Source organism: Poecilia reticulata, linkage group LG16, assembly GCF_000633615.1.
Source record: "Poecilia reticulata strain Guanapo linkage group LG16, Guppy_female_1.0+MT, whole genome shotgun sequence".
Taxonomy (NCBI): domain Eukaryota; kingdom Metazoa; phylum Chordata; class Actinopteri; order Cyprinodontiformes; family Poeciliidae; genus Poecilia; species Poecilia reticulata.
Genome location: NC_024346.1, coordinates 7,752,241 through 7,777,946, shown reverse-complemented (window position 1 = coordinate 7,777,946; position 25,706 = coordinate 7,752,241). Strand labels below are relative to the sequence as shown.

Below are 25,706 nucleotides of genomic sequence, written 5' to 3'. Positions count from 1 at the left end.
TTTATTGTTTGCATTGCTTAATCACAACTTTCTCTCACCCTCCCCAGGAAAACCAGAGATTGACACCCCTCATGCTGGGGAGGTGGCAAAAGAAGGAGATGAATTGACCCTGAAGTGTTCGGCCAACGGTTTTCCCAAACCTCAGTTTACCTGGTCAACCCAAGGAAAGCAGGTAACCACTTCAAAAAAAGACAGAAGCAAAATGAATCAGCTCTTTATCCTTTGCATCTACTTTCTGTTGTACCACTTCCAAATCTGAAAACACAGCAGGGTTCCTGGAAAATAAATGTTTCTTTCCATGTGTCAGAATGGAATTTAAAATTTTTCATTACATTATCACATTTTTATTCTTGATTCTTCTAAAAAAAAAAAAAGCCCCGATAAAGAACTCAGTGAATATTCCCCAAGAAGCAGCAAAAAAGATTTTACACAGGGAGTTTGGCTTTTATCATAAGATTAAATTTTAATGAACATTCAGAAAAACTGGATAATTTTAGGTGAAAATAATGATGCATGTTAGATCAAAGTTACGAGAACCTTTAACTTGCTCGAGTGATAATTTGTAAGAGCATAGGGAAAATGAAGGAATCACACTCTGGCATTAAGTACAAAACGTAACAAGCAGGACTTAGTTCACTGACTTGACTTAACTTTACAGCAAGTCTTAGTCAGAGGTTCTTAAATGTATTATAACAAGTACCACCTACCCTTAATCCACTGATATCCACAGGAAGTCATAGAAGGGAGGTATCCTGCATATATTTGATGTTTCCCTGGCTCAACAAACTTAATTCAAACTTTATCTGACCAGGTGAGATGACTGAGAACTAGTTCTCCTTTTAACATCAACCTAAGCGACAGTGGTAAAAAAAACAGTTTTGCCAATGATTGTCTTGTAATTAAATTGTTTTGGTACCAATGGAGCAACTTGTCAACTGGACAGTTGGCAAGAAGGTAGAGTTTAAAGTGCTGAAAGCTGAACGAGGCACATGGGAAAAAACAAAAACAGTCCATTAACTGGAGATCATCTCCAGTTAATGGAAACATTCCTGTAAATAATATCACCATAAGCTACAATAGGATTCATTTATTAATTTATTAAGATGCAGCCTATTTAAAAAAAAAAAAACAATACTTATTTACACATTTTTGCACTGACATAGTAATCACACACACTCATGTATTAAACCTCATGTAATAAATATTTAGTGACTGTGTTTGAAAATAAAAATAAAATGCAACATGTTAGTTGCTTTTACCAGTGGTAGCTGTTAGCCTGGTAGTGTTTACTACTACAGAGTTAAAATTGACGTAAACTGAACAACTATTACATGTTTTTTGACCTGGAAATGCAAGAAGGTTAAGTTTTATTTCATATCCTTCCCAGATCCAAGTTTCTGCTACAGCATAAGTAGCTGTTTCTGGTTGTCTGTCATCAATTACATCCTAGTTATTATTAAGCTTGCAAATAATTAATAGCAATATTTCCTCTGAGTACATTTAAAACCAGCCCAAGTACCAACAGTGGGATCATAGTTTGGGAACCTTGGGGCTTGGTAAAACAATTCATTTAAATTTTAATAGTGCATTCCCCTCACTGCTTTCTTTCTTCCATTTTTTTTTACCAGTCTGTCTCAGTGGAAGAGAACAAGGTGGTAGGCTCTCTGACCCTAAAAGCCACTCCTGAGATCATAAAGAGCGGTGTGAAGTGCGAGGTCTCCAACGAGTTCGGAAAAGATAGCAAGGACTTCCCTGTAGCTGTCAAACGAGGTCAGTGTGAAAATTGTCTTTCCCTCTTTCAACACAATTTATTTTATAAAAAAACAACCAAGATATCTTACATTTACCATACATTTCACTGCAATTTCAGAGAACAGAGTGTGCATTTTCAGTAGATTACTTTTACAGTCTAGTGGATGGAAAAATAACAGGAAATTCTGAGCACCGCTGAAAATGACTGACACATTTCATGAGGGTCAGACTCTCTTAGGCTATCTAGGGTTGCCACATTGCATGTAGAAAAGTAAAGAAGGTCTCACAGGTCTGGACCTATTGTTACTTTAAGTGAAACCACAATCACATTGTATCAAGTGTTTTTCCAGTGCTGGCTTAACATGACTGACATCTTGGTCTCAGTAGAGTATTACAGTTCAAACATAAGGTTGGTTTGAATAGCTGTTATTCTTTAGTAAAATAAATCATCATGTAAAAAACTTTATTTTTCAATTTACTCAAGTTGTCATTCAAATTAAATTTATCTGAAGCATGAGTATAATAAACAGAATATTTACTACTACTAAAGAGTTAAAATTGACGTAAATGTTGCAACTAAACTGTAATCTCTTGGTGTTTTTATTGCTTCTTTTCATGTGAGAGTGTCTGTAACTTGCACAAACGTTAACAGACTCTGTATTAATCCAGAACCTATGCCAGAGTGGTTTCGCAGCTTAGCTTCTTTCCTCCACTACATCACTTCTGACATTTGTGTATCTATAATCCAGCAAGGTATCACAAACTTGGGAGTTGATTTACTAACAGTTGCCGCCACCTAATTGCAGCCAGCCATGCTGCAGCAACATAACTCCGAATCTCTCTTCTGTTCTCTTGTTCTCTCTTGCAGCAAACACAGCTGAAGGTAGAGCCTTCTCCCTCCTTCTCCTCCTCTCCTCACTTCTTCTCTCAGGACTCTTTGTTGTATAGACCCTGTAATCTAGAAACCTCCCATCCATCCATCTCCTCTTGCCCCAGCCCCACCATCTTTCACAAACACACACATACACATTCAGAATACGCATCTTCCTCTGTCGTACTGTAATCTTGTATATTTGCCCTCTTGCTACCGAACACTGTGGATATTGTATATTGTTCTTTTTCTTCTTCTTCTTCTTCTTCTTCTCTTGTCACCTTTGTATGATGTCTGTCCAATATTTCCTGGATGCAACTAAGTTTTTGTGGCCCTTTGGGGACAATAAAGAATTTTATTCTATTCTATTCCTTCCATTCCTCTCTTTGTTTCCTGACTGTGTCTTCTTGGTCACCCCTTTTTTCCAACTGCACTTCTATTTTCTGCTTTTCTCCTTTTCCTGGCGCTGTATGTAGATAGAGTAGCTTTGGCTTTTTTGTGCGAATGCTATCAGTGGTGTGTGTGTCATTTGTGGTTGTTGCTTTGCTATGCAATGGGACTGAAAACTCTCTTTCTTTCAAAGTGCTGCTCTCTGGAAACCCTGTGCTTACGTCAGGTCTGTATGGCTAACCCTACTGACATGTCGTGTCTCTGGTGTTTGTCTAGAGCTGCAAGTTACTGTGTGTGTATTGATGTCTGTTTACACACACAGGTTAATGTATTTATGTTTAGAGCAGTTGTTGTTTTCGTGTATTTGCAGCCTATTTGTTTTACTATAGTTGCGAGGACAAAAGAAATGGGACGTTATAAGAAGGATAAATAGCTTTTTGCTTGCACAATGCACAGCCCAAAGTTTTCTTAAACTGACTTTTAGTTATTTAGCTTTACTATTTATAGTCATGCAGTCAAATAATTATTTCATCTAAAATTTCCTTACTGCAAATACAGAAAAGTTTTATATATTTTTTAAAAGCTTTTCTCAATATTTCATGTCTTTTAACAACATACTGTATTAGTATTATAATATAAAGGTTAAATAAAATTGCATAAAATCCCGTGGATAACAAAATAAGCCTGAAAATGATGTCTTCCACATTTTATTGGCATACCTGACAAAGATGAACGAAGGTCGTTTGTCCTAGCGAAATCTTTTATGGTAGTAGCATGACCTCAAACTGAAAAACTTGTGCAAAATTAGTGCAAATTTTGGCACTTCTAACAATTCCTATAATATAAGCATATCAAAGTGTCTGGGAGCTGATAGTTAATAATACGTGTCTTATTATTTCCCTGGCGTATGAAAACAATGTGACAGAATCTTCAGAATGGGAACGACAAGAAAACATGCTTTAAGTCAGATTTATCCTCATAAGTCAGGAAATAAATACAAAAAACATGCAACTAGGTTTCACTAGCCAATATCTGCAGGGTGAGCAACAATTTGCCCCTGTGAGAATCAAGGCTGGACGGGGTGCAGTTTTTATCTGACAGCTGAGAGGTGGATGGAGACGATGGAAAATATCATCTTCAAACAGTACAATTAGAGAATTGAAACAGATGTTTTGCTGCGTGATTATGCCGCTGCTTTGGAAGCATTGACTTACACATTTTTACCAATATGATGATGATAAACCATCATATTATCTTAAATTATCTTAGTTTTGCATCTCCATTTTATGGTCTGACACTAGAATAAAATGTTTTAGACTATATTATTTTTGATACAAAACATAAACATGAGGGTTTTCTTGCCTTATTTCACAGTAAATCAATCTGGATTTTGGAAAATTTTGTTTTCCAACTTTTGAGATTTTTATTTTTATTTTAGTTTTTTTATGAAAACATTTGTCATTTTACTTTCTAGGATAAATAACCAAAATAAGTTCTAACCTTCACTTGAAAAATTATTTTAAAATAAAAAATACACCTAAAAGTACATTTCCACTGCTGGAGCCTTTTCAAGGAATCTGCCAATTTGAATAGCTTTTATTCTTTGTTCTTGTTTTTTAACCACCATTTACACTGAGCCAGGACTAAATCTGTTTCGAGGAGTAGAAATGTTTTCCAAAAAACATTTCCAGAGGATAGTTGGTACTTTAAGGATGGAATCTTAAGAATAGGTGAGGTTTTGAAACTTTCTTGCTGGTTAAATTTCCCAGCGTGATGTTTCAGTCCTCTCCCAGTTAGATTCCTTCAAAAATCACAACCTCCAGGACTGCTATGCATTTGTGTCATTATTGATTCTTATAGATGTGATACATAGGCTTTAATTAAGTGTTTATGATGGCTACAAACTTTTTCTGAGTATTGAAGTAGGTGTAGAAAGTATCTGCTATGAAACATTCAATTTATGACTATGCTATGTAGGGTTATAATCCGAGTTTATAGAGCTCCTCTTGCTTCAAAATGAGTACATTTCTCAAAATGTGTTAAATGTGCAACTTTTCTAAAAATTTGAAGAATTTCTTCATAAGCAATGAAGGGTAATCGCTATGAAAGAGAAGTCATTTGCCAAAAATCACAGCTTTTTTTGGATCTGAAATTCCTTCATTCCTTCTGTGACTCAGGCAGTTAGCTTAAAATCTGTTGTAGTTAATAATTTAGGTTTGGAGTGAATTCACCTAGCTAGTAAGTAGAGATGTGTCGATCAGGTTTTTTCCTGCCCATTCCAATCACCCATGAGGGCCGATCACCAATACCGATCACCAATACCGATCACAGATACCGATCACATAATTATTTTTTTAATCATAAGCACTACCGGTTACATTATGTGGAAAAAGTAACTATGAATTCACCTTAATTTAGACAAAAACTTGTTTTTAATAACTTTTCCCAAGAAAAAAACAAAACAGGCATTCTGCAAATTGTACTGCTATCAATAATACTATCTTTAACAGACTGATAACATATGAAGGCTATGAAGAGGCTAAATAATGCAAAGAGCCAAAATAAAACCTCTCAACATTCCCCAAAAAATTCAAGTATAAAACTTAACATTCAAAGGCAAATACAGGATCCATTAAAATAAACAATCCTGAGTTACTGAATGAAAACTTCCTGCTAGCATGGTGGCTAGCTGATTACTGCTAGTTTTGATTGGCTGTTTCTGACTGAGCGGAGTAATTATGCAGAACAGGGAGGAGATTGATTATTTTTTCAGAGATTATCTGTCTCATGTTAGGACAGCGAAAGATGCATTTTGATATGCTTCACCCCATGTGCTTCAGTTTTCTGCTGCAACGCGCAAACTTCCCCATTCACTCAGTGCGTTATAGTTCCACATCGCTTAGGATTTGTTGCTGCGCGTTTGCGCAGTGTGAAGGAAAGAGGAGACCAGCTGCACAGACAGGCTGCGAAATGAGATGCAGGTGATCGGTATCGGCAACAAGAGACCGTGGATCGGCGATCACCGATCATACACTTTTTCACGGACGTCGGCCGATTATGATCGGTGGCCGATCGATCGGCACACCTCTACTAGTAAGCCATGACTGCTGTGAAAAAGTCTAGTTTTATTGCTGTGTTAATCTGACTTCACTGTTTTCAATTACATTCTGGCTGTAGTGTCGTAGTTGGTGGACAGCATTTACCTAAATAGCCTGGTTTTGGATCTCACAGTGAAAAAGCACATGGTTTATTGCAAGAGTAAAATAAAAGGTACTGGGAAATTATCTTCCTTTAATAAAACATTTTAGGTTTCCAAGTTGAAATACAGTCTACAATACACTTTTTTTTCCTTTTGATTGTTGCTTTTAATACATTTTTTTTACAGAAATAAGTCCCATAATTGACAGATGTCTTGTGTTATGTTAAAAGTGACTTCATTAGTTAAGAATTTACAACATATCTGATTCATCTCACAACAATTCACAATGCCACTAACTTGTTTCTGGTTTGTTCATAAGGGAAAGTTGTAAAAAAAAGGTTCTGGAGGTAGGACTGACTCTAAGAAAGCCCACAAAACCTAATAAAGAGTCTCATAATGTTTCACAACCAGAAGCAAAAATTTAGCTAGAGTCTTGTGTTTAATGTGTGGTTGCCAGGCAAACAGATGAGATGCCAGAATGTCAGCACTGCAAGCCAAGAAACGGTCTATCATCAAACCTCCTATTAAACTGCTCCATAAAAGAAAGCATGTTTCTTCATTTACCAGGAGAAAAAATATAAAAGCAGTTATAATAACCATAAAATCCCATTTTTGCTTTTGCCCTTACAGGGCAAAGTCAGTTCAAAAACACGTCTGTCATGTCATGTCTTGTCCTCAAAATTATAGTAATACAAGTGTGAAGCGATGGGTGAGTATGTTCAGTGTTGTTTTCTGGCTCTGGTCAGTTGTGTGTTTTCTCCTTGAGGAACTTGGCCCTGTGTTTGGGTCCCATCACATTTCAACCATTGCATTCAGAAGTTAGTCTAACTCCACATCCCAACCCCCACTCCCTTATTATCTCCTCCCTCCTACCTGTCCACCTATTAACTCTCTTCACCTGGATCCCACCAACTCCCATCCTTTCCCTTTTTAATCCTTCCCAAATCAAATCAACACCCCTCCACCAATCCTTCCCTATGCCCCCCATCAACTCACAAATCAAACACCCCCCACGCACTTCTTCTCTCCCCCTGCAAATCAAAAACTCCCCTCTTTTCCATCCCCACTCCCCCACCTCTTCACTTTGATCATCCCTCCCTTCCCCCCCGCTCCCTTAAATCTGCTCCCCACTGTCCCACCAACCCCTCACCCCACCCTCCTCCTTCCCCTCCATCATTCCCTCTATTGTGGCGCTGTAGCTGAGAAGCAGCAGGAAGGCTCCAGCGCTGTGGTGATTGCCGTGGTGGTCTGCGTTCTTCTTCTTCTGCTGCTGGTAGCTTTCATCTACTGCCTGAGCAAGAAGACCACGATTTGCGGCGAGAAGGATAAGAAGGAAGCGTGAGTAGATGACATGAGGAGACAGATGGCATGAACTCTGACAGTACTGAGCTCATGCTTTGTCTGTTTTGAGCAAAATAAAAAGCACAGTCTTCTGTGGTTGGTTAGATTAACCAGTAAACCGATTGCACCAAATATGTCATCTCTGTAGTTGTTGACTTGTAGTCAGTGATTTTCGTGTTTTCTTTTCAGGGCTGCTACACCGGTGAACAACATTGTGGTGGAGATGAAGACGGAAAAGGCCAACGAAGAGGCCGGACTCCTCAACAAAAAGATGAACACAGAACAGGTTAGAACAGGCTGAAACTACAGTTCTCTAGGCCCACTGATCTGTTATGCAGGGCCAGCTACCTTTAGTGGTAAAAACAGAAATAAGGAATAAGATCCCTAAGTTATTGTCATCTTCCACAATAACTTGTCAAAACATTTGGAAGAGGATTAGGGCCACTGAAAAAAATAATAATTCTGACTTTAATCTCAGAAACCTGAGATAAGAATTAGGAGAAAAAAGTCAGATTTTTTTTAGCTGCCCAATCTGTTCAGCTGACCCAGGACGGTAAATTGTGAGACTGAGTGAAAAAGCAGTGGTGCTCAAAACATGATGGGGGTTTTTTTATACTTAATTTATAGGAACTCAGTATTTTTATTTTTTTTTTCAATTTTCTGGATGTTTGTCACAAATTAGTAGAGCATAGAAACTGAATGTTGGTTCTGATTCTGGGGATGCAGAGTAAGCTTGAACCAGAAGACCTGAGTGGTCTGAAAGGTTCATCTAACAACAACAACAATAGCTCTTTAAAGTATTTTGGTGCTGAGCCATTCAGTGATTTAGAAACTAACAAAATTATTTTGAGGTCTATTCTCTAAGGGAATAGCCAGGGTAAGGGGTTTGCTTCATTATTAATGGGGCTGTGGCTTTGCATTAAGTTCTTGAATAATGACAAATTATGAGCATTCTCTCCAAATTCATCAACTTTATAGCAGCTAGATGAATGAAACTTGGCATAACTTGGTGTTCAGTCAGGACAAACACACATCAGACTCAAATCACAACTAAAAGCCCAAAACTATTATATCATTAAAGATGAGGTGAGTGTGTAAACTGAATGGAAGTGTATGTATTTTCAGTGTTAATACATTACAAGTTCATTCATGCATTTGAATCTTGTAGCCTTTGACAAATCTTTATTTATTATTTATGTTGACTGGAACATGTATGGAAACCCTAAAGGGACATTGAAGGGGAAAAAATGGGGGAAAAAATTCTCATAAGCATTTGAGCATCAGAGCGTTTTTGGGTTTTTTTTTTTTGTTTGTTTGTTCTTTTCCTTCAGTGTCCCTTTGTGGCTCCATAGACATGAAAAGAAAGAGCAGATTTTTCTAAAAACACTAATAATAAATATCAGAGTATATTTTAAGAAAAAAAATTTTTATTTAGTCTGTAACTGCTAGACATATTTCCAATAATTTTGTGTTTCACTTGTTTGTTTGTTTTCAGTAATCAACCCAGATGATTAAATAACTCTGAGGGACGAAGGACAGAAGAGGACAGTTTTGAGGACAGCAGGGCTTTTTTGGTTTCTGATTTGTGATTGTGAGGGGGGTGACCTGGGTGGTGCTGGGGATGTGTGCATGCTCATAGCTTCAAGGATCACCATGATTAACTTTGGCTAAGCTTGTTTTCCAACCTGGGCTACAGCAGCTGGGTGGAGATTTTTACCTTTCTTGCTCAATAAAATTGTTTAAAACTCCATCTAACTCACAGCATCAAAACAATTCACACAAAAAATAAATTGCTTCACTGGATAACATGATTTTTTATTTTTTATTTTTGCAATCAAATCATTTCATTAACCCATGGTGTCTTGTTTTGTTTGGCGTCTTAATTCAGTGATTAAGCAGTAAGCTTTTCTGTTTTGTAATATGTGTTTAATTTGTTTTCTGTCTGCTGGGGATAGTGGGAAAAACTATAATCTATTATCTCACTCACTTCTGTGGAGAATTTCCTCTCTTATAAGGTTATCCTTCAAGCAAACCGTTTCTGTTAAATCTTTGCTTCAGAGTTTGTATTTGATTTGTTTTACATTATTGTTGCCAGCTGCTTGTGTTTGGCATAAAATTTATTTTCAAAATCCAAAACTTTTAATAGAATCAGGCCAGGTACTTAATCACTCTCTCTAGAATCCCAAATGGTGTTAAATTCATTTGAAAAAACAATAAACAAGCCAGAATTTTTGGTTGTACTTTTTTTTTTTTGTGTTTTCATTTACATTTATGTATATGATGTCAGTTTCTGGGAGTTTTGTTGTTTCTGTTTTTGTTTGTTTTACTTTTTGCTTTGCTGTTATCCTTCCCTGCAAGTTCAGAGAGAGTTTTTCTTGTGAGAGAACATGGTGAAATTGGCTCCTACTCTTGTGTTTGATGTATCTTGATATCTAGGAAGGACTTCAGTCTCGAATTAAGTGAGTTCTGGTAGCAAGTTGGGAAAAACTGTGGAATTAGCTTGGAACTAGCGTTAGATACTAGCTATTAAAAGTGTGTTTTTTTTCCCTCTATTTTTATGCATGTAAACTTAAATCTGTTCCCAAATAGTAGCTGCACTGTTTCAAGTTACAAGCTCTCAAAAGTGAAAGTAAACAGTAATTCCCACAGCTTCAGCTGTGTTTCATTTATGCGCAGCAGCCATATTGAATATAAGCTCAAGCTGGCTTGGGATCTTTGACTTTACAAGTGAAACTTCCAAATTTAATGAACATTCAATTACATTTTTCAGATGGGGAACTACAAATTATGACATCAGAAAAAGCTGCTGTGTGACATCAGAAAAAGCTGCTGTGTTTCATTTGTTACAATTAGAGCATATTTGGATGTCCACCTCTCACATCTTTATGATCTCCATGTTAAACTATAAATGGAGTCTTAAACATTAGCTTTTTTTTCTATTACAGAAAAATGGGATTTTCAGGAGGTGCAGCAGCGCAGTCATAACGTCACCTGTTAGAAGTAAAACTAGTTTGGAGCACGCAGGGAAGAGAGAAAACAAGATTTGGGGTTGTTTCTGGAATATATGAGGTGTGTCTTTATTTTCTATTTTTTACCAGTTTAAATGTGGCGACAGACACATCAGATTGTCAGTGTTCAGGTACGTAATTCAGACATTCTTCTTTCACTGTCAGCAGGCCAGAAAAGGTTGGGTAGCAGGTTGATTCCATATTTTTTTACTTTGTTATACACTGGAACCAATTACCTTAATAGATTTCCTGAGAAAAGGTCACATCAAACCACTGTCTGTGGCCAGAAACCTATTATTTTATTTTTTTCAATGTCAGTTGTAATTATTCAGCAGAAATGATCGTTGTCCTTGCTTTTTTTTTTGCCATGTTTTATATAATAATGTTGTCATATATAATTTGTTTTTTGTTTTGTTTTTGTTTTGTTTTTCTAGAAAGGGGATTCTTAATTTTGGAACTACTGAGTTTTATTGTTTCCACACTTTTTCCGCTTGCCGAGAAAAGATAGAATTGTTTGGGACATTTTGCGTTACTTTTGATTTTATTTTGTCAAATGAGATATTCTCAGTGCTTTACTTCTTTCTCTTTTTATTGTATGCTGTATATTTTGTGGTACACTGTTTGTGATCATTGTGATGTGTTTTTACTTTTTTTTTTCCAGTTGTTTAGAATTTATAATGAAACAAACAAAAAAAAAAACTCAAGAAAGCCAATCACACCCCAATACTCTGTGGTTTTATTTCTCTCTGAGTTAATTGTGGTTTTATAACTATAGAAACATTTGTGCAGTAAAACCCACATGACATCATTATACCTGAAGCACAGATGCATCTAAATAGATTAAGACCATGAATAGACTAATTACTTTCAAAGTATCTTACAGATATGTGGTTATTCATATTAATTTTGGGTATTAATTTTAACATTTCTTCCACTTTAAATGAACCAGAGTTTGTTTCCCCTGTTGGACCAGCACTCTCTTTTTCAGGTGGTCCTGGTCCACTTCCAGACGAACTGGAAGTGGACCAGTTCGCTTCTGGTGTGAATACACCAGACCGGCCTTGATACTAACCAACTACAGGAAATATACATCTTTTTGAACTTCATGAGCTGCTGTGGGTGGGCATCATGGTAAAAATCAGCCCTTCTGTGTTGCCAACACTACTATTCAATGTATTGATTGTACTGAAATCGTACCTGATTCCCAGTTTTCTGCTTATCGATGCTGCTGTCACCATGTTGTAGATCAGAACACGCAGAGCCTCCGGTCTCATTCAGCATGCAGCACACATTTTTGCAGACACTGTTTCAAAGTTAGGAAAACCACATTGTAAAATCTGTGTTGCATGAGCTGCTCTTGACGTTCAAAATGATATTTAAGTCGCAATTAGAACACAAACGTGCATGACAGAAATGCAGAGTGCAGGATTTACACAGTTTCTTTTTTCCGTGTGTGTGTTCTCTCCTGCCCACGTAATTTTAAGTCAAATGGGAGCAATGATGGTCGTCGGTTTTGTTTACAAATTATAGTCCGCTTGCAAAAAAGTACAACGTGGGACCAAAATGCAACAAAAAAAGAAAGCTCGCCAAACTTATTCCTTCCTTACAACTTTCCATTAAAATGCACACTAAAATACATCACTTTATGAACAACCCATTTTGTTAGCACTTGTACATCCACATACATTTTCAGCAAACACCTTCAAGTTAATTGCCAAGTCAAGAGCATTTACAGTAACTGAAAGGGCCTTAAAATTACATTTTTATATGAAAAATCCTTTTTATTTCTATTACACCATCTTCCAATTTTCTGATAATTTAATTTGAGTGAATATTAGCTGCAAACCACAATAATTTTTTGAAAGTAGATCACTCAAAATCTGATTTTCAGGTTTGTTTGTTTTTTTTTTAATTGAACTACGAAATAAAATTTGATTCAATAATATTCTTGCATAACATTCATCATTCCAGAAGGTCTGTCCTGCCAGCAGCCACCACAATCTTCAATAACTCTAAAGAATCTAAATTAATGAGTTACAACAAGATTTAATTTCCCTTTGGGATTAATAAAGTATTTTTGAATTGATTTGAATTTGAATATTAAGATGCGCCCGTATGCGCCCTACATTCACATGCCAGCCATCAAATCCCTCTTGATGTAATTCAGTTTTTTTCATTTGCTTTCTAGAAATAATATATCTAACTATATTTCAACCACCCACCACATTATGCAAATCTTTATGTACATCGGCTGATCTCATGATTTATTCTGACAGAACGGAAAAATGGAGGAACACGTTTCGCATCTGTGATGCGTTTATGGATTTTCTCTCTGCTAAATTTTACGATGCTGGTTACTTTCATCACACCATTGTTTCCTGAAATTAGTTCCATCAATCATGAGCAAATTGCTCAGTTGCTTTGTGCACAGATCAGTACAAGTCAGTGGGATGACGTTAGGAAATCATGACTTGCCTCCCAATCTGATGCTTCCATCAAAAGCAACAGCAATCACTACACAAAATGAACAAAACCTTCAGAATTTGGAAATTGTGTTTGATACTTTTAGCTTCTAACTTTGTACCAGAACAGTGAGATTTACCCAACACCTTCATATGCAGCTTATGCACACATACATTACGGCCAAAATGGGAAAACATATTAATTTTAGACTTTACTCCAACTTTCTTTGCTAGAGTAGAAAAGAAGAATTGAGTCCACATGATTCAATTTAAAGTGGATCCTCTCTAATCCACTCTAGGTGAGAACAGGGTATCAAGAAACCCACATCGGATGCTTAATGTAACCAAAACCAGATTTGATGTGTGTTTCTGGGATGTGTGAGGTGCTGTGGAGAGATGTTAGTAGCCATTTTCCTGACCTTGGAGGAAGAAAGGTCAGCCCTGATGACCCTTCCTGCAGTTTAACTCAGCTGGTTGGAGGTGTGTAAATGTGCAACCTGAATAAATTCTGTTGAACATTTTTATGGTCAGACAAAACAAACTTAGAGCCATTAAACCACAATGACAAGATGTATGTTGGAGAGGTTCAGGTAAGACTTTCAAACCCAGTGGTGGCATCATGAACTGAGGGATTTTTAACTAAATATTAGGAGAAGCTTATGCACATATTTGACTGTGTGGATTACTGGAAATTAAGAGGAATACAAACAATCTAATTTGTGGATCTAATTTGTATTTAAAATATTTACTCATTGTAGTTCAAATAATAGATAAAACCTAAAAAAAAAAAAAAAAAATCATGCTGAGGATGTGTTTGTGTAAACCTTTTACTGGAATCATGCTCTGCCGTTCTGGTTGGAGTCATTGTAGCGACACACGCCCACTGCACTGCTGGAACTCCATTAGGAAATTAAAAGTCTCTTGTCAAAGTGACCCAGTCAAATCAATGTGTGCTTTGAATACAAAGCAGCAAAACGGGAAGCAAACGGCCAAAGAGGGAGAAGACACAAGCATTTCACCAAAAACACTTACTGTCCCTTTGCGTCTGTCGATGTGGCTACATTTGCTCTTTATGAGCTTTTTTCAAATTATTGAATTGACAGTGAGCATTTTGAAGGATTAAGAAAAAAAAAGAATGCTGTTTTCAAATGTTCTTTAGAAGTTACTAGGTTTTCTATTAGCAATTAAAATGTTGAATAATCATTGAAATACTATATCAGAGGCAAATCCTCGATTAAAGCTCTGCAGTGTTTGAAGAATATAACAAGGGTTTAGAAGTGGGATATGAATCAAGAGAGTGTGTATTTATGAGCATGTGATTTTCTCAAGCTTTGTTTTAGAAAGAATGAGGGGGATCAGAGCATTTTCAGTCTCTCTGACTATGACACGGATTACTGTCATTCACACCAAAGTCCTTCCTTCTTTCCCTCGACCCGCTGGGAGCCTTCCTTCTCCCTTCAATGGGTTTTAAGCTGCAGTAGCTTTAAACTGATTTAGCCATTTTCTGTCAGCCTATTGAGAAATGACAGCCACTGTCTGTCCCCTTCTTCCTCTTCAGCCCACGTCCGGTCGTTACTCAGCAGCTCTTGGCTCAACCTCTATAACAGAGAGTAGCAGGGGCTGCACAGAAAAAAAACGCAAGCTGTTAAAATTTAACCAGCGGAAAGCAAAGCATGTAAATACCCTATCAACCTAGAATAAAATGTGCATATTTTAAAATAGTAATACACATTTTAAATCTGTTCCAAGGAGATGGCGTGTAAATTTTTGTTTCCTTGACAACCGCAGCTAAAATATGTTAATCACTGGGATGTCTACCTCGTAGGTAAAACGTTCACCATGCTAGCAAGCTTGACTCATTAGCCTCATCAATAAGGTATTGTAATCAAATGAAAACTATTTAAATGTATTCTCTCACGGTGGTATACAAGTGTTTTGCTTTAATTTGTTTACCTCATTAAGCAATAAATCTAAGGTAAAAAAAAAAAAAAAACTCAACTCAGATTTATTTACTGATCAGTTTAAAATTTCATACAGGAGACAAATTACAAACCAAAACGTAATTGATTTCATATTGTTGATATTATTGCTATGGAAATTTTTGTATTTTTATTTCCGAATGAAGAATAAAAAGGAACAGGATAACTGTAAAGACAGATTTACATATGTGTACACTTGAGGACGAAAACAATAAACAATTTTATCTTAAGTGTTTCCAAAAGCTCAATTAGTGCAGGTTGTTCTTTGAAAATAAGAGACTTTCTGTATCATGACACTAAATTTGTGTCATTTTCGCATAAACAAAATGTAATCTGTTCAGTATAAATCATAATTTCCAACTGGAGCTATTAAACTCTCATATAGACTCAGCAGCTCTAAGCCTTCTAAGTTAAGTCGTTAATTCAGCCTTGTAAAGGTGATGATGCAGCACTGATGTTACTAAGCCAAATGAGGAATGGAGTTTAATTCACGCAAAAAAAAAAAAAAAAGTCAGTGTGCTTTTAGATGTGCAATCCCAACACATGAAGCTACGGTGAACCTCTCCCTATTTGCAATTCAGTATTCATAGATTCACCCATTCTATTTTTTTCTGTGGAACATAACTCCAAATTATTCCCACAAAGTCTGCCTGCTCACAGATTTATTTGGATATTTGTATCTAAAATATTCAAAAGAAAATGCCTCTTGGGAAGGTGAAACACCTTGGCACAGTTCTACTTGACATGCTGTTGGCTTGCATTTGCAAAGCAGCCAATCCAGGAGCCGAATTTGTTTTTCTTTTCACTGACTGTACAGGAATGGATATAAGGAAAAATGTAGATATTATCATCTGTGATGGTGCTAGAGTGGTTTCCACTGTGTGCATTAATGCATGTTAAGGTAGGTAGGTATATTTGGTGTTTGACCTATTAAGGTAGTTGTAAGCGTTACTAGAGGGGGTTTCAATTATTTGTGTTTTTTGTAGGTGGCTGTGGTTCCTAATCCCCATGAGTCCATCCACTCTGCAGGTTCACTGTATTGTAGTTCAGTTTTTCTTAAAACGTTTGGCTACAACATGTTTACATTTAGCCCACTAATCAACATCTAAAAACTTGATTTATATACTATGTCAATTTCATACCAAATATCCCAATTTTAGCCTAGATGTCCTATATTTTTTTTACGTTCACATATAGTTTAAACATATCAGTGGACGTAGCTAACATGCCATTCATTAGCAAGCACAGCTTGCTAGTTTCTATGGCTAAATGCTTAGCCTATAGCATGCTAGTTAGTTGGAAGCCATGTCCCAACATTATGACAAGGTGGAAAGCAAACTTCTTTCCTTCTTACTGATAACCACAGCTAGCTACAGAGCTCGCCTGGTGACATGGGAAAAAAAGACATAAAAATTCGTGCTCACAACTTAATAACTTGTGGGAACAATTTGTTTACCACGACTTAATTACTCACGACCTCAACTTATTTATTTTGTGGGAATTACCTAAAATAACAAGTTGTGGTCATAAGTAATTAAGTAGTGGCCACGAATTAAACAAATACTTCTCACGAGTTTTTATTTTTCCTCCCAATGTCACCATGGGTCCATATCTAATGGGCCACTGATTACTAACAATTCCTCCTAGTCTAAGGCTTTAGCATTAGCTCTGTTGCTAAAATAGCTAAACCTTTTGTTGGGCTAGACTCATCGCAGTTCTTAACGTTTAAAGAATTTAGATTTTCATTGGTAACATAACCCATATTCCCATAACAGCCTTAATGTTCTCCGCTGGACACTGAACACAACAAATATGATTCATGTTTAACATTTAACATCGTTGAATTCTAATTAAAATTTAGCTAAACTTGTTGAAATGCAACCAATTACTAAATCATACATTCACAAACTGCTCTGCAAGAATTATTTAAACCGCAAATAATTACATGACTAATATTTTAAAGCACGTAGCATTCCTTTCTAGAGAGTACTAGACTTTATGTGCATTGGGATGGAGATGATTCCATGTCAGACAAGTTCCTAGAGACACCATGTGATCCATCATCCTGCATAACGAGCAGCACACAGAACCCCAGTGAATAAACAAGGCAAGATAAAGATCTGCATGTGTGTAGAGATTAATAACAGGCTGCTTATGTCAGGGGAAGAATATTATTGATGCAGAGGCTCTAGAAAAGTAGCAAGCTAAGAAGGGAAGGGAGGAGGAACACCTGTCAGGATGGCAGGAAATGAAAGTAGTGATTGTTGTTAAATATTTGTTAATATGTCATAAATCTGCGTTACTCAAATAGAGGCTGGGGAGGAAGTTGGATGGAGGAAAGGAGAGAGGGGAGGTGTGTTGAGCAAAGATAAAGAATGAAAGAACCTGTGATAAATGTGTTTATCTGCTTTCTTCTTTAGGTTTCATATCCTGTGTGGGCCCAACTGTGTTTGCTGCTTGCATATGATGCAGGGAAGCTGGTGTCTGTGTATCTTGCGTCTGCGTTTTCTATATCTACATTGTGGAGATCTGTTATATCACCAAGCATGTCGGTCAGACAAGCAGTGTCTGATTTCCCGCAGCCAGAGTTTTATCGAACATGTGAGTGGGTGTCAGTCAGGACTTCCAGACCACCTGTGGGACGGTTGGTTATTAAGGCACAGCTGGGTGTGCTCTCATTTTAATTGGCAATGTTACATTGTGCTGTGTCTGAAGGAATGAGAAACGAATGCAGGGAATAGAGATACATTTCCAGAAGGGGTTTAAAGATAAAAGCAATAAAAATGTAAACGTATTGTTGCTTAAAACTTGGAAAACTGTAAAACGTGTCAGTTTAAGAGCCTTTTATAGTGCATACCTAGTGTGTAACACAAAAGTATTCATGCCATGTTATAGTCACATGCTAAAAGGCTTTAAAATGGGATTTTATCTGATGGCTGACACATTTAAGTTCAAAGGAGAATGTTAGCAGACCTCACCTATTAATGAACTCTACTAATTAGCTATATCTGTACTAAAAATATCTGTATTGTACAGATGTTTTGTATAGATGTTTATGTTAGATAATCTCAGAGAGCTAATAACATAATTGTGTCAAAGAACACAGAGAATTTAAATTTATAAAAATGTCTATTTTAAGTTTTCCGATGCCCTTTTAGGATACAAGTCGTAAGAAGAAGGTACTCTGGTCAGATGAGACAAAAGAGTAACTTTTTGACCCATACAGAAATATTTTTAAGTTGTAAGCAAACAGTCTTATCTCTGAAACGTTGGCGGCGCCATCATGCCTTTCAAAACTAGACCTAAATCCAGTTGAGAATCTGTTGAAAAGACAATGTTTGTCATGCAGACACTCAATCAAATCTCACTGAGTTTGAGATATTTTGCAAACAAGAACGAGCAAAAAAAAAAGAAAAAAAAACAGAAAAAATAAGTTGTCCCCAAAGACCTGCAGCTGTCATTGGAGAAAAAGTTATTTCTGGAAATTATTGACTCAAGTGGTTGAATATAAATGTTTACATATTTTTATTTGCAAGAAAATGTGACGCATGTATCCTTTGTGTTTTTCAATAGATCCCAATAAACAGCCTGAAACTTGTTGAATCTTTAACTGTGAAAAGGTTCATGCATGCTGTTGTAAAGCACTGTTGAATGTGGCTCAGGTGTTTGTCACTTCACGAAGGTAAAAGGTCACCTTTTCTCAGAATCAGGTCAACTTTATGGCAGTAATTAGATTTTTAGGAAACTGTTCTGCCAACTACATCCTGCACAGTTGCATGACGTTGAAGCTTTGAAGTCTTGTGCACAATATGCAAATTTGTACAACACTGATGCAAATATGTTGCCATCCTGATTTCTTTATTAGAGTTAACAGTAATTGTCTGAAGATAAATTAATGAAGCTTGGCTTGGTCAGCACACGCTGCCAATCAGTTATATTCTCTACTATTGTAACAATTTCAATGATAGAACATCAAAGGACTTGCAGGGAAAGCATAATGGCAAATGACTTAAAAATAATTAAATAAAATAAACAGTAAGAGTGAACCAAGAATGACATACCTGGCAGTGCTCAGCATGCCTCAAAAATAAAGTACTGCAAGAAGTGCAGGAGAAAGGTTGTTTTTTGTTGTTTTTTTCATGGTAGCACCAGTTCCCTGACGCAAAGATTATTGGAAATCGGAGACAAACCTCAAAAGAACAGAGCATCAAAGGCTTGAAAATTTCACTGAACAGGAAAAGAAAAAGTGAAAATCCACTAAGTCAGAACCTGAAGTCTCATGGAGCCTTTCAACAGCACCCATATTCCTGGAACATTTCCACAAAGCGTATTATATCGGGGTGCTATGTGACAAAGCAAATACGAGCAATTTCATGGCTGTTAAGTGGAAGGAAAATGATTCATGGTTTTCAGATTTTTTTTAACTCAAGCATCTGAAAACTGTGTGACATATTTCCATGCAGCCCTCCTGAGTCAAATCCTTATAGAACCACATTTTGGTGAACAAAGCTGAAAGACCTTTGGGCTGTGTCATCACCAGCTTTGCAAACTGAGAGGCAGAATAGTTTACTAATTCTTTGTTGAAAGTGCTCAGACAGATTGAGCTCTGCTCATGTCAGTTGATTTGCAGACTGTAATTCCAGGATCGTCGTGTATTTATTTACATTAATCTTCCCTGTTCTTATATAAAATCTCTCCCACAACATGACACCATGTATTAGTTTCCTCCAAACAAAAGAATACCTTAAAATAACTTCAACTTCAACCAAGGCACCTCCTTGCAGACATTGCTCTGATTTGTGGAGGACTAGCATTTGTCCTGCCAACGTGTGACTTCTGAAGTTAATGCACAAATAAACATGAAAAGCATGTCTTTTCCTTTCACTTATGCACTTTATTGTATTGGTCTTCCTTTTAAGTCTTTGCAAGTTTATCGAGGATATTTATAAGTTGCCTGAAATTTTAACTTTAATAGAAACTGCTGTCTGAGCTGAAATGTGACAATTTAAACCTACTGCGACTTTTGCAATTAAAGCGATGTGTTCTATTTGTTACATTACTTTGATCTTATCATTTTAAGGGACTTATTTTTTGTTTGGCTGTCCTCTCAAAGCATAACCATGCAATTAAACTCTAGATAAACTGCAATACTTATCTGAACACCAGTAAAGCCATAAAGTCTGGTATAAAATACTCCGATTCCTCTCATATTCGCAGACATTCTGAGCTGGATTTTAAAGCACCGCCAAAAGCATAAAAAAGTCCCCTGGGGTCTGAAAGAGAGATAGCGAAAAGAAAGGATCAGAGAAGAAAGTTGGAGTTTAAAGTGGAGGAATGAGCAGGAGAAAGAAGCCTGCAGGAAGGAAGAGCAGCTGTTGAGCGTTGCTCCCTCCTCTGAGAACTTCTATAGCTACGTGCTACAGGCTCCTGCAACTGGCTAACGTTACTTTACAGCAGCTGTCTGAAAAAAAAAATACACTGTAGTGTCTTTCTTGATTATCTACACTTTAAAACACATTATCCACACATTTAAAAAAAAAAAAACACCTCTGCTCCTGTCTTTAACATATATGATAAATCAAGACGAACAGAAATGGCGCACATAGCTGGGAGCGTGTTGAGCTCTGCAGCATAATGAAAGAGTATAGCACATTCTTCGCAGTTGACCTTTGTTTCCCAACTCTCACAGCAAAAAAAAATGAATAAAAAATACATTTTAAAACATGCCCAACTGCCTGAGGTTAGACACACACAGGTGCCAGAAAAAACATGTTTACATCATGGCGGTGATGCCTGCATCCCTCCTACGCCTCTCTATGTCCCGTCTTTCTCTGTGCGCTCCCTCGTGTGTTGTAATAGTAATAGCGGTGACAGTTAGAGCAACTTAGAGACGTCCCAGGAGTGCACCTGATAATTACTATCTTATGCTCCACTGATTTACTAATGGGGCTGTTCCATTGTAGCCGAGCTTGTCCTCCTTTTTCTCTTCCTCGCACTCAGGTATTCACTCCCTTCTCTCCAGCTGGTGGAGTAAACAGGGTTTGAGGTGCATTTTCATTGTTTTGTTCAACAAGGATGAGCACACATGGAGAGATGTTTTTTTTTTTTTTTACTTTTGCTTTTATTTTATGTCTCTTCTGAACTTTTTTTTTTACGAAGAAACAAAAAAGAAATCCTTCTAGTGATGATTATTATGAGACCAGAAGGGTCTTCATGTGCTGTAACGGAAAAAAAGAGCAACTGCAGCTTCCTGGCATGTCAGTCTCCTGACTATTTATGTGTGAGTAAGGAGCTCTGGTACTTCTCTCAGACGGATCCTTATCGGCTTATCAGGCCTGTCCACTTTATTTGACGCGAGATCTGAGAGCATAGCTCTGTAAAATATCTCTGTTACACATATAGGATGAAAAATGTAAGAGCATTCATGCATGAGAAAGAGCAAGTGTATCGTTCCATATTCTCAGTTACTTAAATTATTTACCTCCATAACTCCCCTTCTGCCTCTCAGTGCTGCCTGGCTGCATTTTTCTAATACTGCAGAACAGTAGAGTGACTTGCAAAAATAAGTAAATTCAGTACATTTTACTGGAAATGCATTCAGTTGATGGTACAAAGGAATCATAGTTTTTTTTATATTTTATTACAAATGAAAGTAGAAATAGTTTGATGTATTCGTTCACTACAGCAAAAGCAGAGCTCATTACATGCATTACTTCCCAGTGCAAAAATGTTGCTAAAGGGTTAATGAAGGAGCAATTTCAAGTCATCTTTGATATATACAGCATTTTTATAACAACATAGCTACTTGATTGTGCTATAAAATGATACAACGTGCCTGGAAAACACACAGTAGTGCCCCTTTAACACTATTTAGACCAGATTTGTGCAGTGCACGATTAATGGCTTTCAGGTCGACAGACTCTCGGATCTGACATGTGGATCTCTGCAGCTACAATTGGTCTCTCAGCTGCTTCTCTTATTTAAATCTCTTCTTGTGCAACCTATCAGATTAGAGAACCATAAAGTATTTGTAGTTTTATCTCTTTCCCCTTTTAGATGGTGGATTGAACAGTGTTCTGTGAAATATTCCAAGTTTGGGATATTGCTTTGTAACTTAACCCTGTTATTAATTCGTCACAGCTTGTCGGATATGTTCTTTTTTTCTTCATAATGCTGTTTTTTTCCCCCACTAATATATTCCTTAATTATTATTTTTATGTCAAACTGAAGGTTTTGCTAAACATAAAATAATGGCAGTGCTGTTTTGAATGATGTGAAACTTGACTGATTGAGTATTTGCTTTAACAATATTTATGTTTGAATATAGACTTCCATGATCGAAAGCTTTAGCGAATATGTTCCCTGAATGTGGGCAAAAAATGTCTCGCATTTAATGAGGACAGATGAGGTCGATTTAGGACTCACACACACTACGATGCATATCTAATAGTGGCTGCTGATTTGGTGTTCTTCCAAATGTGATTTGGATTTCAGGAGAAAGAGACTTTTTCGCATCTTTATGTCATCAGAGCTCCTCACTTCAACAAGCAGGCGCCGTCTGTGGGACCAACGACTCTCACTTGATGGTTTGGGAAACACTATATGTGTTAATTAGTTCTGTCTACTCTTCATTCCCTGCCCTCCTGAAGAAAGAGCCTTTCTGTTTTTGCCAAAAAATTGTCTCCTTTTGTTTGATAGCCACGACTCACCAAGTGTGGCCTCCAGCTAAAACCACCCGTGCTGAGGGAGGATCATTAACCAAAAGCTAGAGATGGTGGTGAGAGTTGGAAGAAGAGAGACAGAAGCCTCCTGCCACACAGCTGGGATTGTTCATGTTACTGACCACAGTACGATTCAAAGTCACAGAAACTACTGGGATGGACTGTAGTTTCTCTTTTTGCTTGCGGAATCAGAAAAGGCAGGGATATCTTTCAGATAGGGTTGAAGAAAAGTCTGAAAGGTCTCATGGAGTTTTAATCGGTTAATTGATAAGTCATCAAAGGTCTTCTCATTGTTTTCGCCAAAGCCCTTCAAATTCTGGTCAGCAGAATTAGATTGTGCTTTTCGTTTTTCATTGTTTGTCTTTGATTTTGTAATTTCTGTTTGTTGATTAAGTTTCTTGTCAGAAATATCTCTCTATATAAACACATAATAAAGTTACATTTTGATTCAAACCATAACCCCAAAGGATTTTTTTTCCCGTCCCCTGGGTGACACGGCCTTATCTCTGATCGAAAGAAACAGATTAAGTCCTCGTTGCTTTAAATGCATAGTAATTGATCATTTAATGAGAACGGAAAAAAAGGAAGTTCGTTAAAATAAATCAACAATTTAAGTAATCATATGAAATAATTAATGGGGAAACACACAAAACTGAATTAGCGATTGAATTGTATAGCAGTGTAATTTAATCTACGCTGCACTTCAGTGTTCATTCCTATTTTAATTTGCAGATAATTTCAAAAATTGTGTTTCTTTTTCCCTCCACCTTACCTATGCGATGCTTTGTGACTTCAGACAGAAGCTCCACTCAATATATTAAAGTTTCTGTTGTAATGTAATGTATTCACCTCTGAGCTGTAAAATGAAATGTCTTTTTTTTTTAAACTGAGAGGATTGAGAAGTCGGAGAGGGGAGCAAACATTCCTGACTAATTGTATGTGCCCTACATCCCACTCTTCTCCCAGCGTGTGCTTGTATGTTTGCGTCATTGTGTTGAAAAGTTTGGAAAGCTGCCACCAAGACATGCATATGGGAAGTTGACCTTTGCCATGCAGGGGTCAGAGCTGGGGTCATATATTATGTTACAAAGTTTAGCTGTTAAGCTGCATCTGCAGTCTCTCTGGATTTATATACAACCAATACTGCAAATAATGAAGCTCAATATTGATTTAATCAATTTTCACATTATGACGGATTTTACTTTTCTTTCCTAGCGTGCAGGAAATTATGTATTGAAGAGAAGACGTCTTGCACAGAAAATGATCCATACCATGATTGTAGCAACAGCACCAGACGCTGAACTGCTATTTTTTAGTTCATAAAAACAAGAAATGCCATAGAAAAGTAATCCATGAATGCAAATATGATAAATATGCTTTGTGTGAATAGCATAATAACATACATCAAAATAGTTTACAGCTGAGTGTGAGATAGTCAGGCACGATTAAGCTCCTCCAAGTCTGAAACCATAGTTCTCGACCTCTGAAAGGTAAATTTCTCCCTCCAGGTCAGAGGTATGTCTTTGCTTCAAGCCAAGGAGTTCAAGTATCTAAGTTTCTTGTTCAGAAGTGATGGCTTAATGGAGTGGGAGACCAATTGGGTCTCATCTGCAGTAATGGTGGTGCTGCTAAAAGTCATATGGCTGAAGAGGGAGTGTAGGATGAGGAGCTACATAAGAGACTTTGAAGGTTTTTCCACCTTGTTTCAGAGTCAGTTCTCCAGTTCTGCCTTCTGAGTTTGTGAGGAGAGTTGCAGTGAAATCAGAGTATTTTTCGCACTTTCCCTACAATAAAATGTCCTACTATGTCTGGGTAAAGGTTTATTTATTAAGTGTGTTTCAAACAAGTGTTTGCGAATGCTTCACAGCCCTGGCATGATCAGCAGTACTGCAACTGCAGCGTCTACAGCAGGATTTACCACAACCTGGCAACATTTAAATGGCCAACGGTCTTTATGAACTGCGGTGGAATTTTTTTTATGGATTCAGTTTAAAATATAATCTGTAAGAGCAGTTTATGCAGCCCATAGAACAAATCAAACTCTGTGACGGGTGATATGGAAATAAAGAGCGAGGAGAAGCAGAGAGCCTAGATTATTCCACTGCTTATTGATTTCTATTTATTTATTTTTTTAGTGCTGCTGAGGTGTGATGTTTTTAGATGTTTTTCTCACCTTAAATTTGGAAGATGAAAGACTAAAATAACTCAACTTTACACATGACCGTCAAATGATGGCTTGTTGGCCTCCTTTCATCAGGAGCTTTTAGCAGCTCTTTCCTCTGGCCCAGTTCCAGTTGGAGCGAGGGTAGCACCAGTTCATCTGAGGAACAGCCTGCGATTGCAGGAAAAGAACCAGAACGAACTGGTACTAAATAAGCACTTGCACCAGTTTAATACTGGAACCAGTTTGAGGGAAAGCCAGGAAACACTTTGAGATCTTTAAGAAAGCGTGGGATAGAAGGATAACAATAATTTACAGAAAAACAATTATCTTTTTAAGATTTGTTCTCCCATTCAGACTGGATGGTTTTTTGATGTTACAGTTGAAATGGTGGCGCCTGCTGTTCAACATTCTTAGATGTTTCATAGCTGCTGACTTTGTTATCGTGGTTGTAATTCATTTGCCTCCTAACTGTCAGATTAGAGTCGTATCCCACAGGTTTTCATTTATCCTCCCTGCTTTCCCATCCACATTTTTTAGGACTAAGCTAAAAATGCTATAAAATGAAGGCGGCAGCATGACCATGAAGGTGGACATGATTTTGGAGGCTCTTTCAGTAAATCAGCTGCTCCCTGCACAGACTGGATCAATTATTTTTAAGTGTGTTTTTTTTTTGTTGCTGTTGTTATTTTCTGAGCAATACGATCCCAAGTAATTCAATATTTATGCATCCGTGTCAAATCCTTTTTTTACAGCAGAACCGCTGACATTAAATAAGCATTGACTGGCTAAACATTCAACCAGAGTTGCTTTGGTTAGCTC

At 37.1% G+C, this 25,706-nt stretch overlaps 1 protein-coding gene across 3 annotated transcripts in view; it reads left to right on the top strand.

The window, feature by feature from the left end:
* bcam (basal cell adhesion molecule (Lutheran blood group)) overlaps positions 1–12,199 on the top strand; it is a 67,412-nt gene extending 55,213 nt beyond the window's left edge. Inside the window, exons 11-17 of one of the 3 annotated variants that reach the window (XM_008431160.2) lie at positions 48–172; positions 1,629–1,770; positions 2,621–2,635; positions 3,207–3,239; positions 7,412–7,550; positions 7,743–7,839; positions 9,049–12,199. In XM_008431160.2, coding sequence (XP_008429382.1) covers positions 48–172; positions 1,629–1,770; positions 2,621–2,635; positions 3,207–3,239; positions 7,412–7,550; positions 7,743–7,839; positions 9,049–9,051 — 554 coding nt within the window. In that variant the 3' untranslated portion in view covers positions 9,052–12,199. The remainder of the gene's footprint in view (positions 1–47; positions 173–1,628; positions 1,771–2,620; positions 2,636–3,206; positions 3,240–7,411; positions 7,551–7,742; positions 7,840–9,048) is intronic. The other 2 variants (XM_008431161.2, XM_008431162.2) reach the window with 2 other exon arrangements.
* Positions 12,200–25,706: the final 13,507 nt, after the last annotated feature.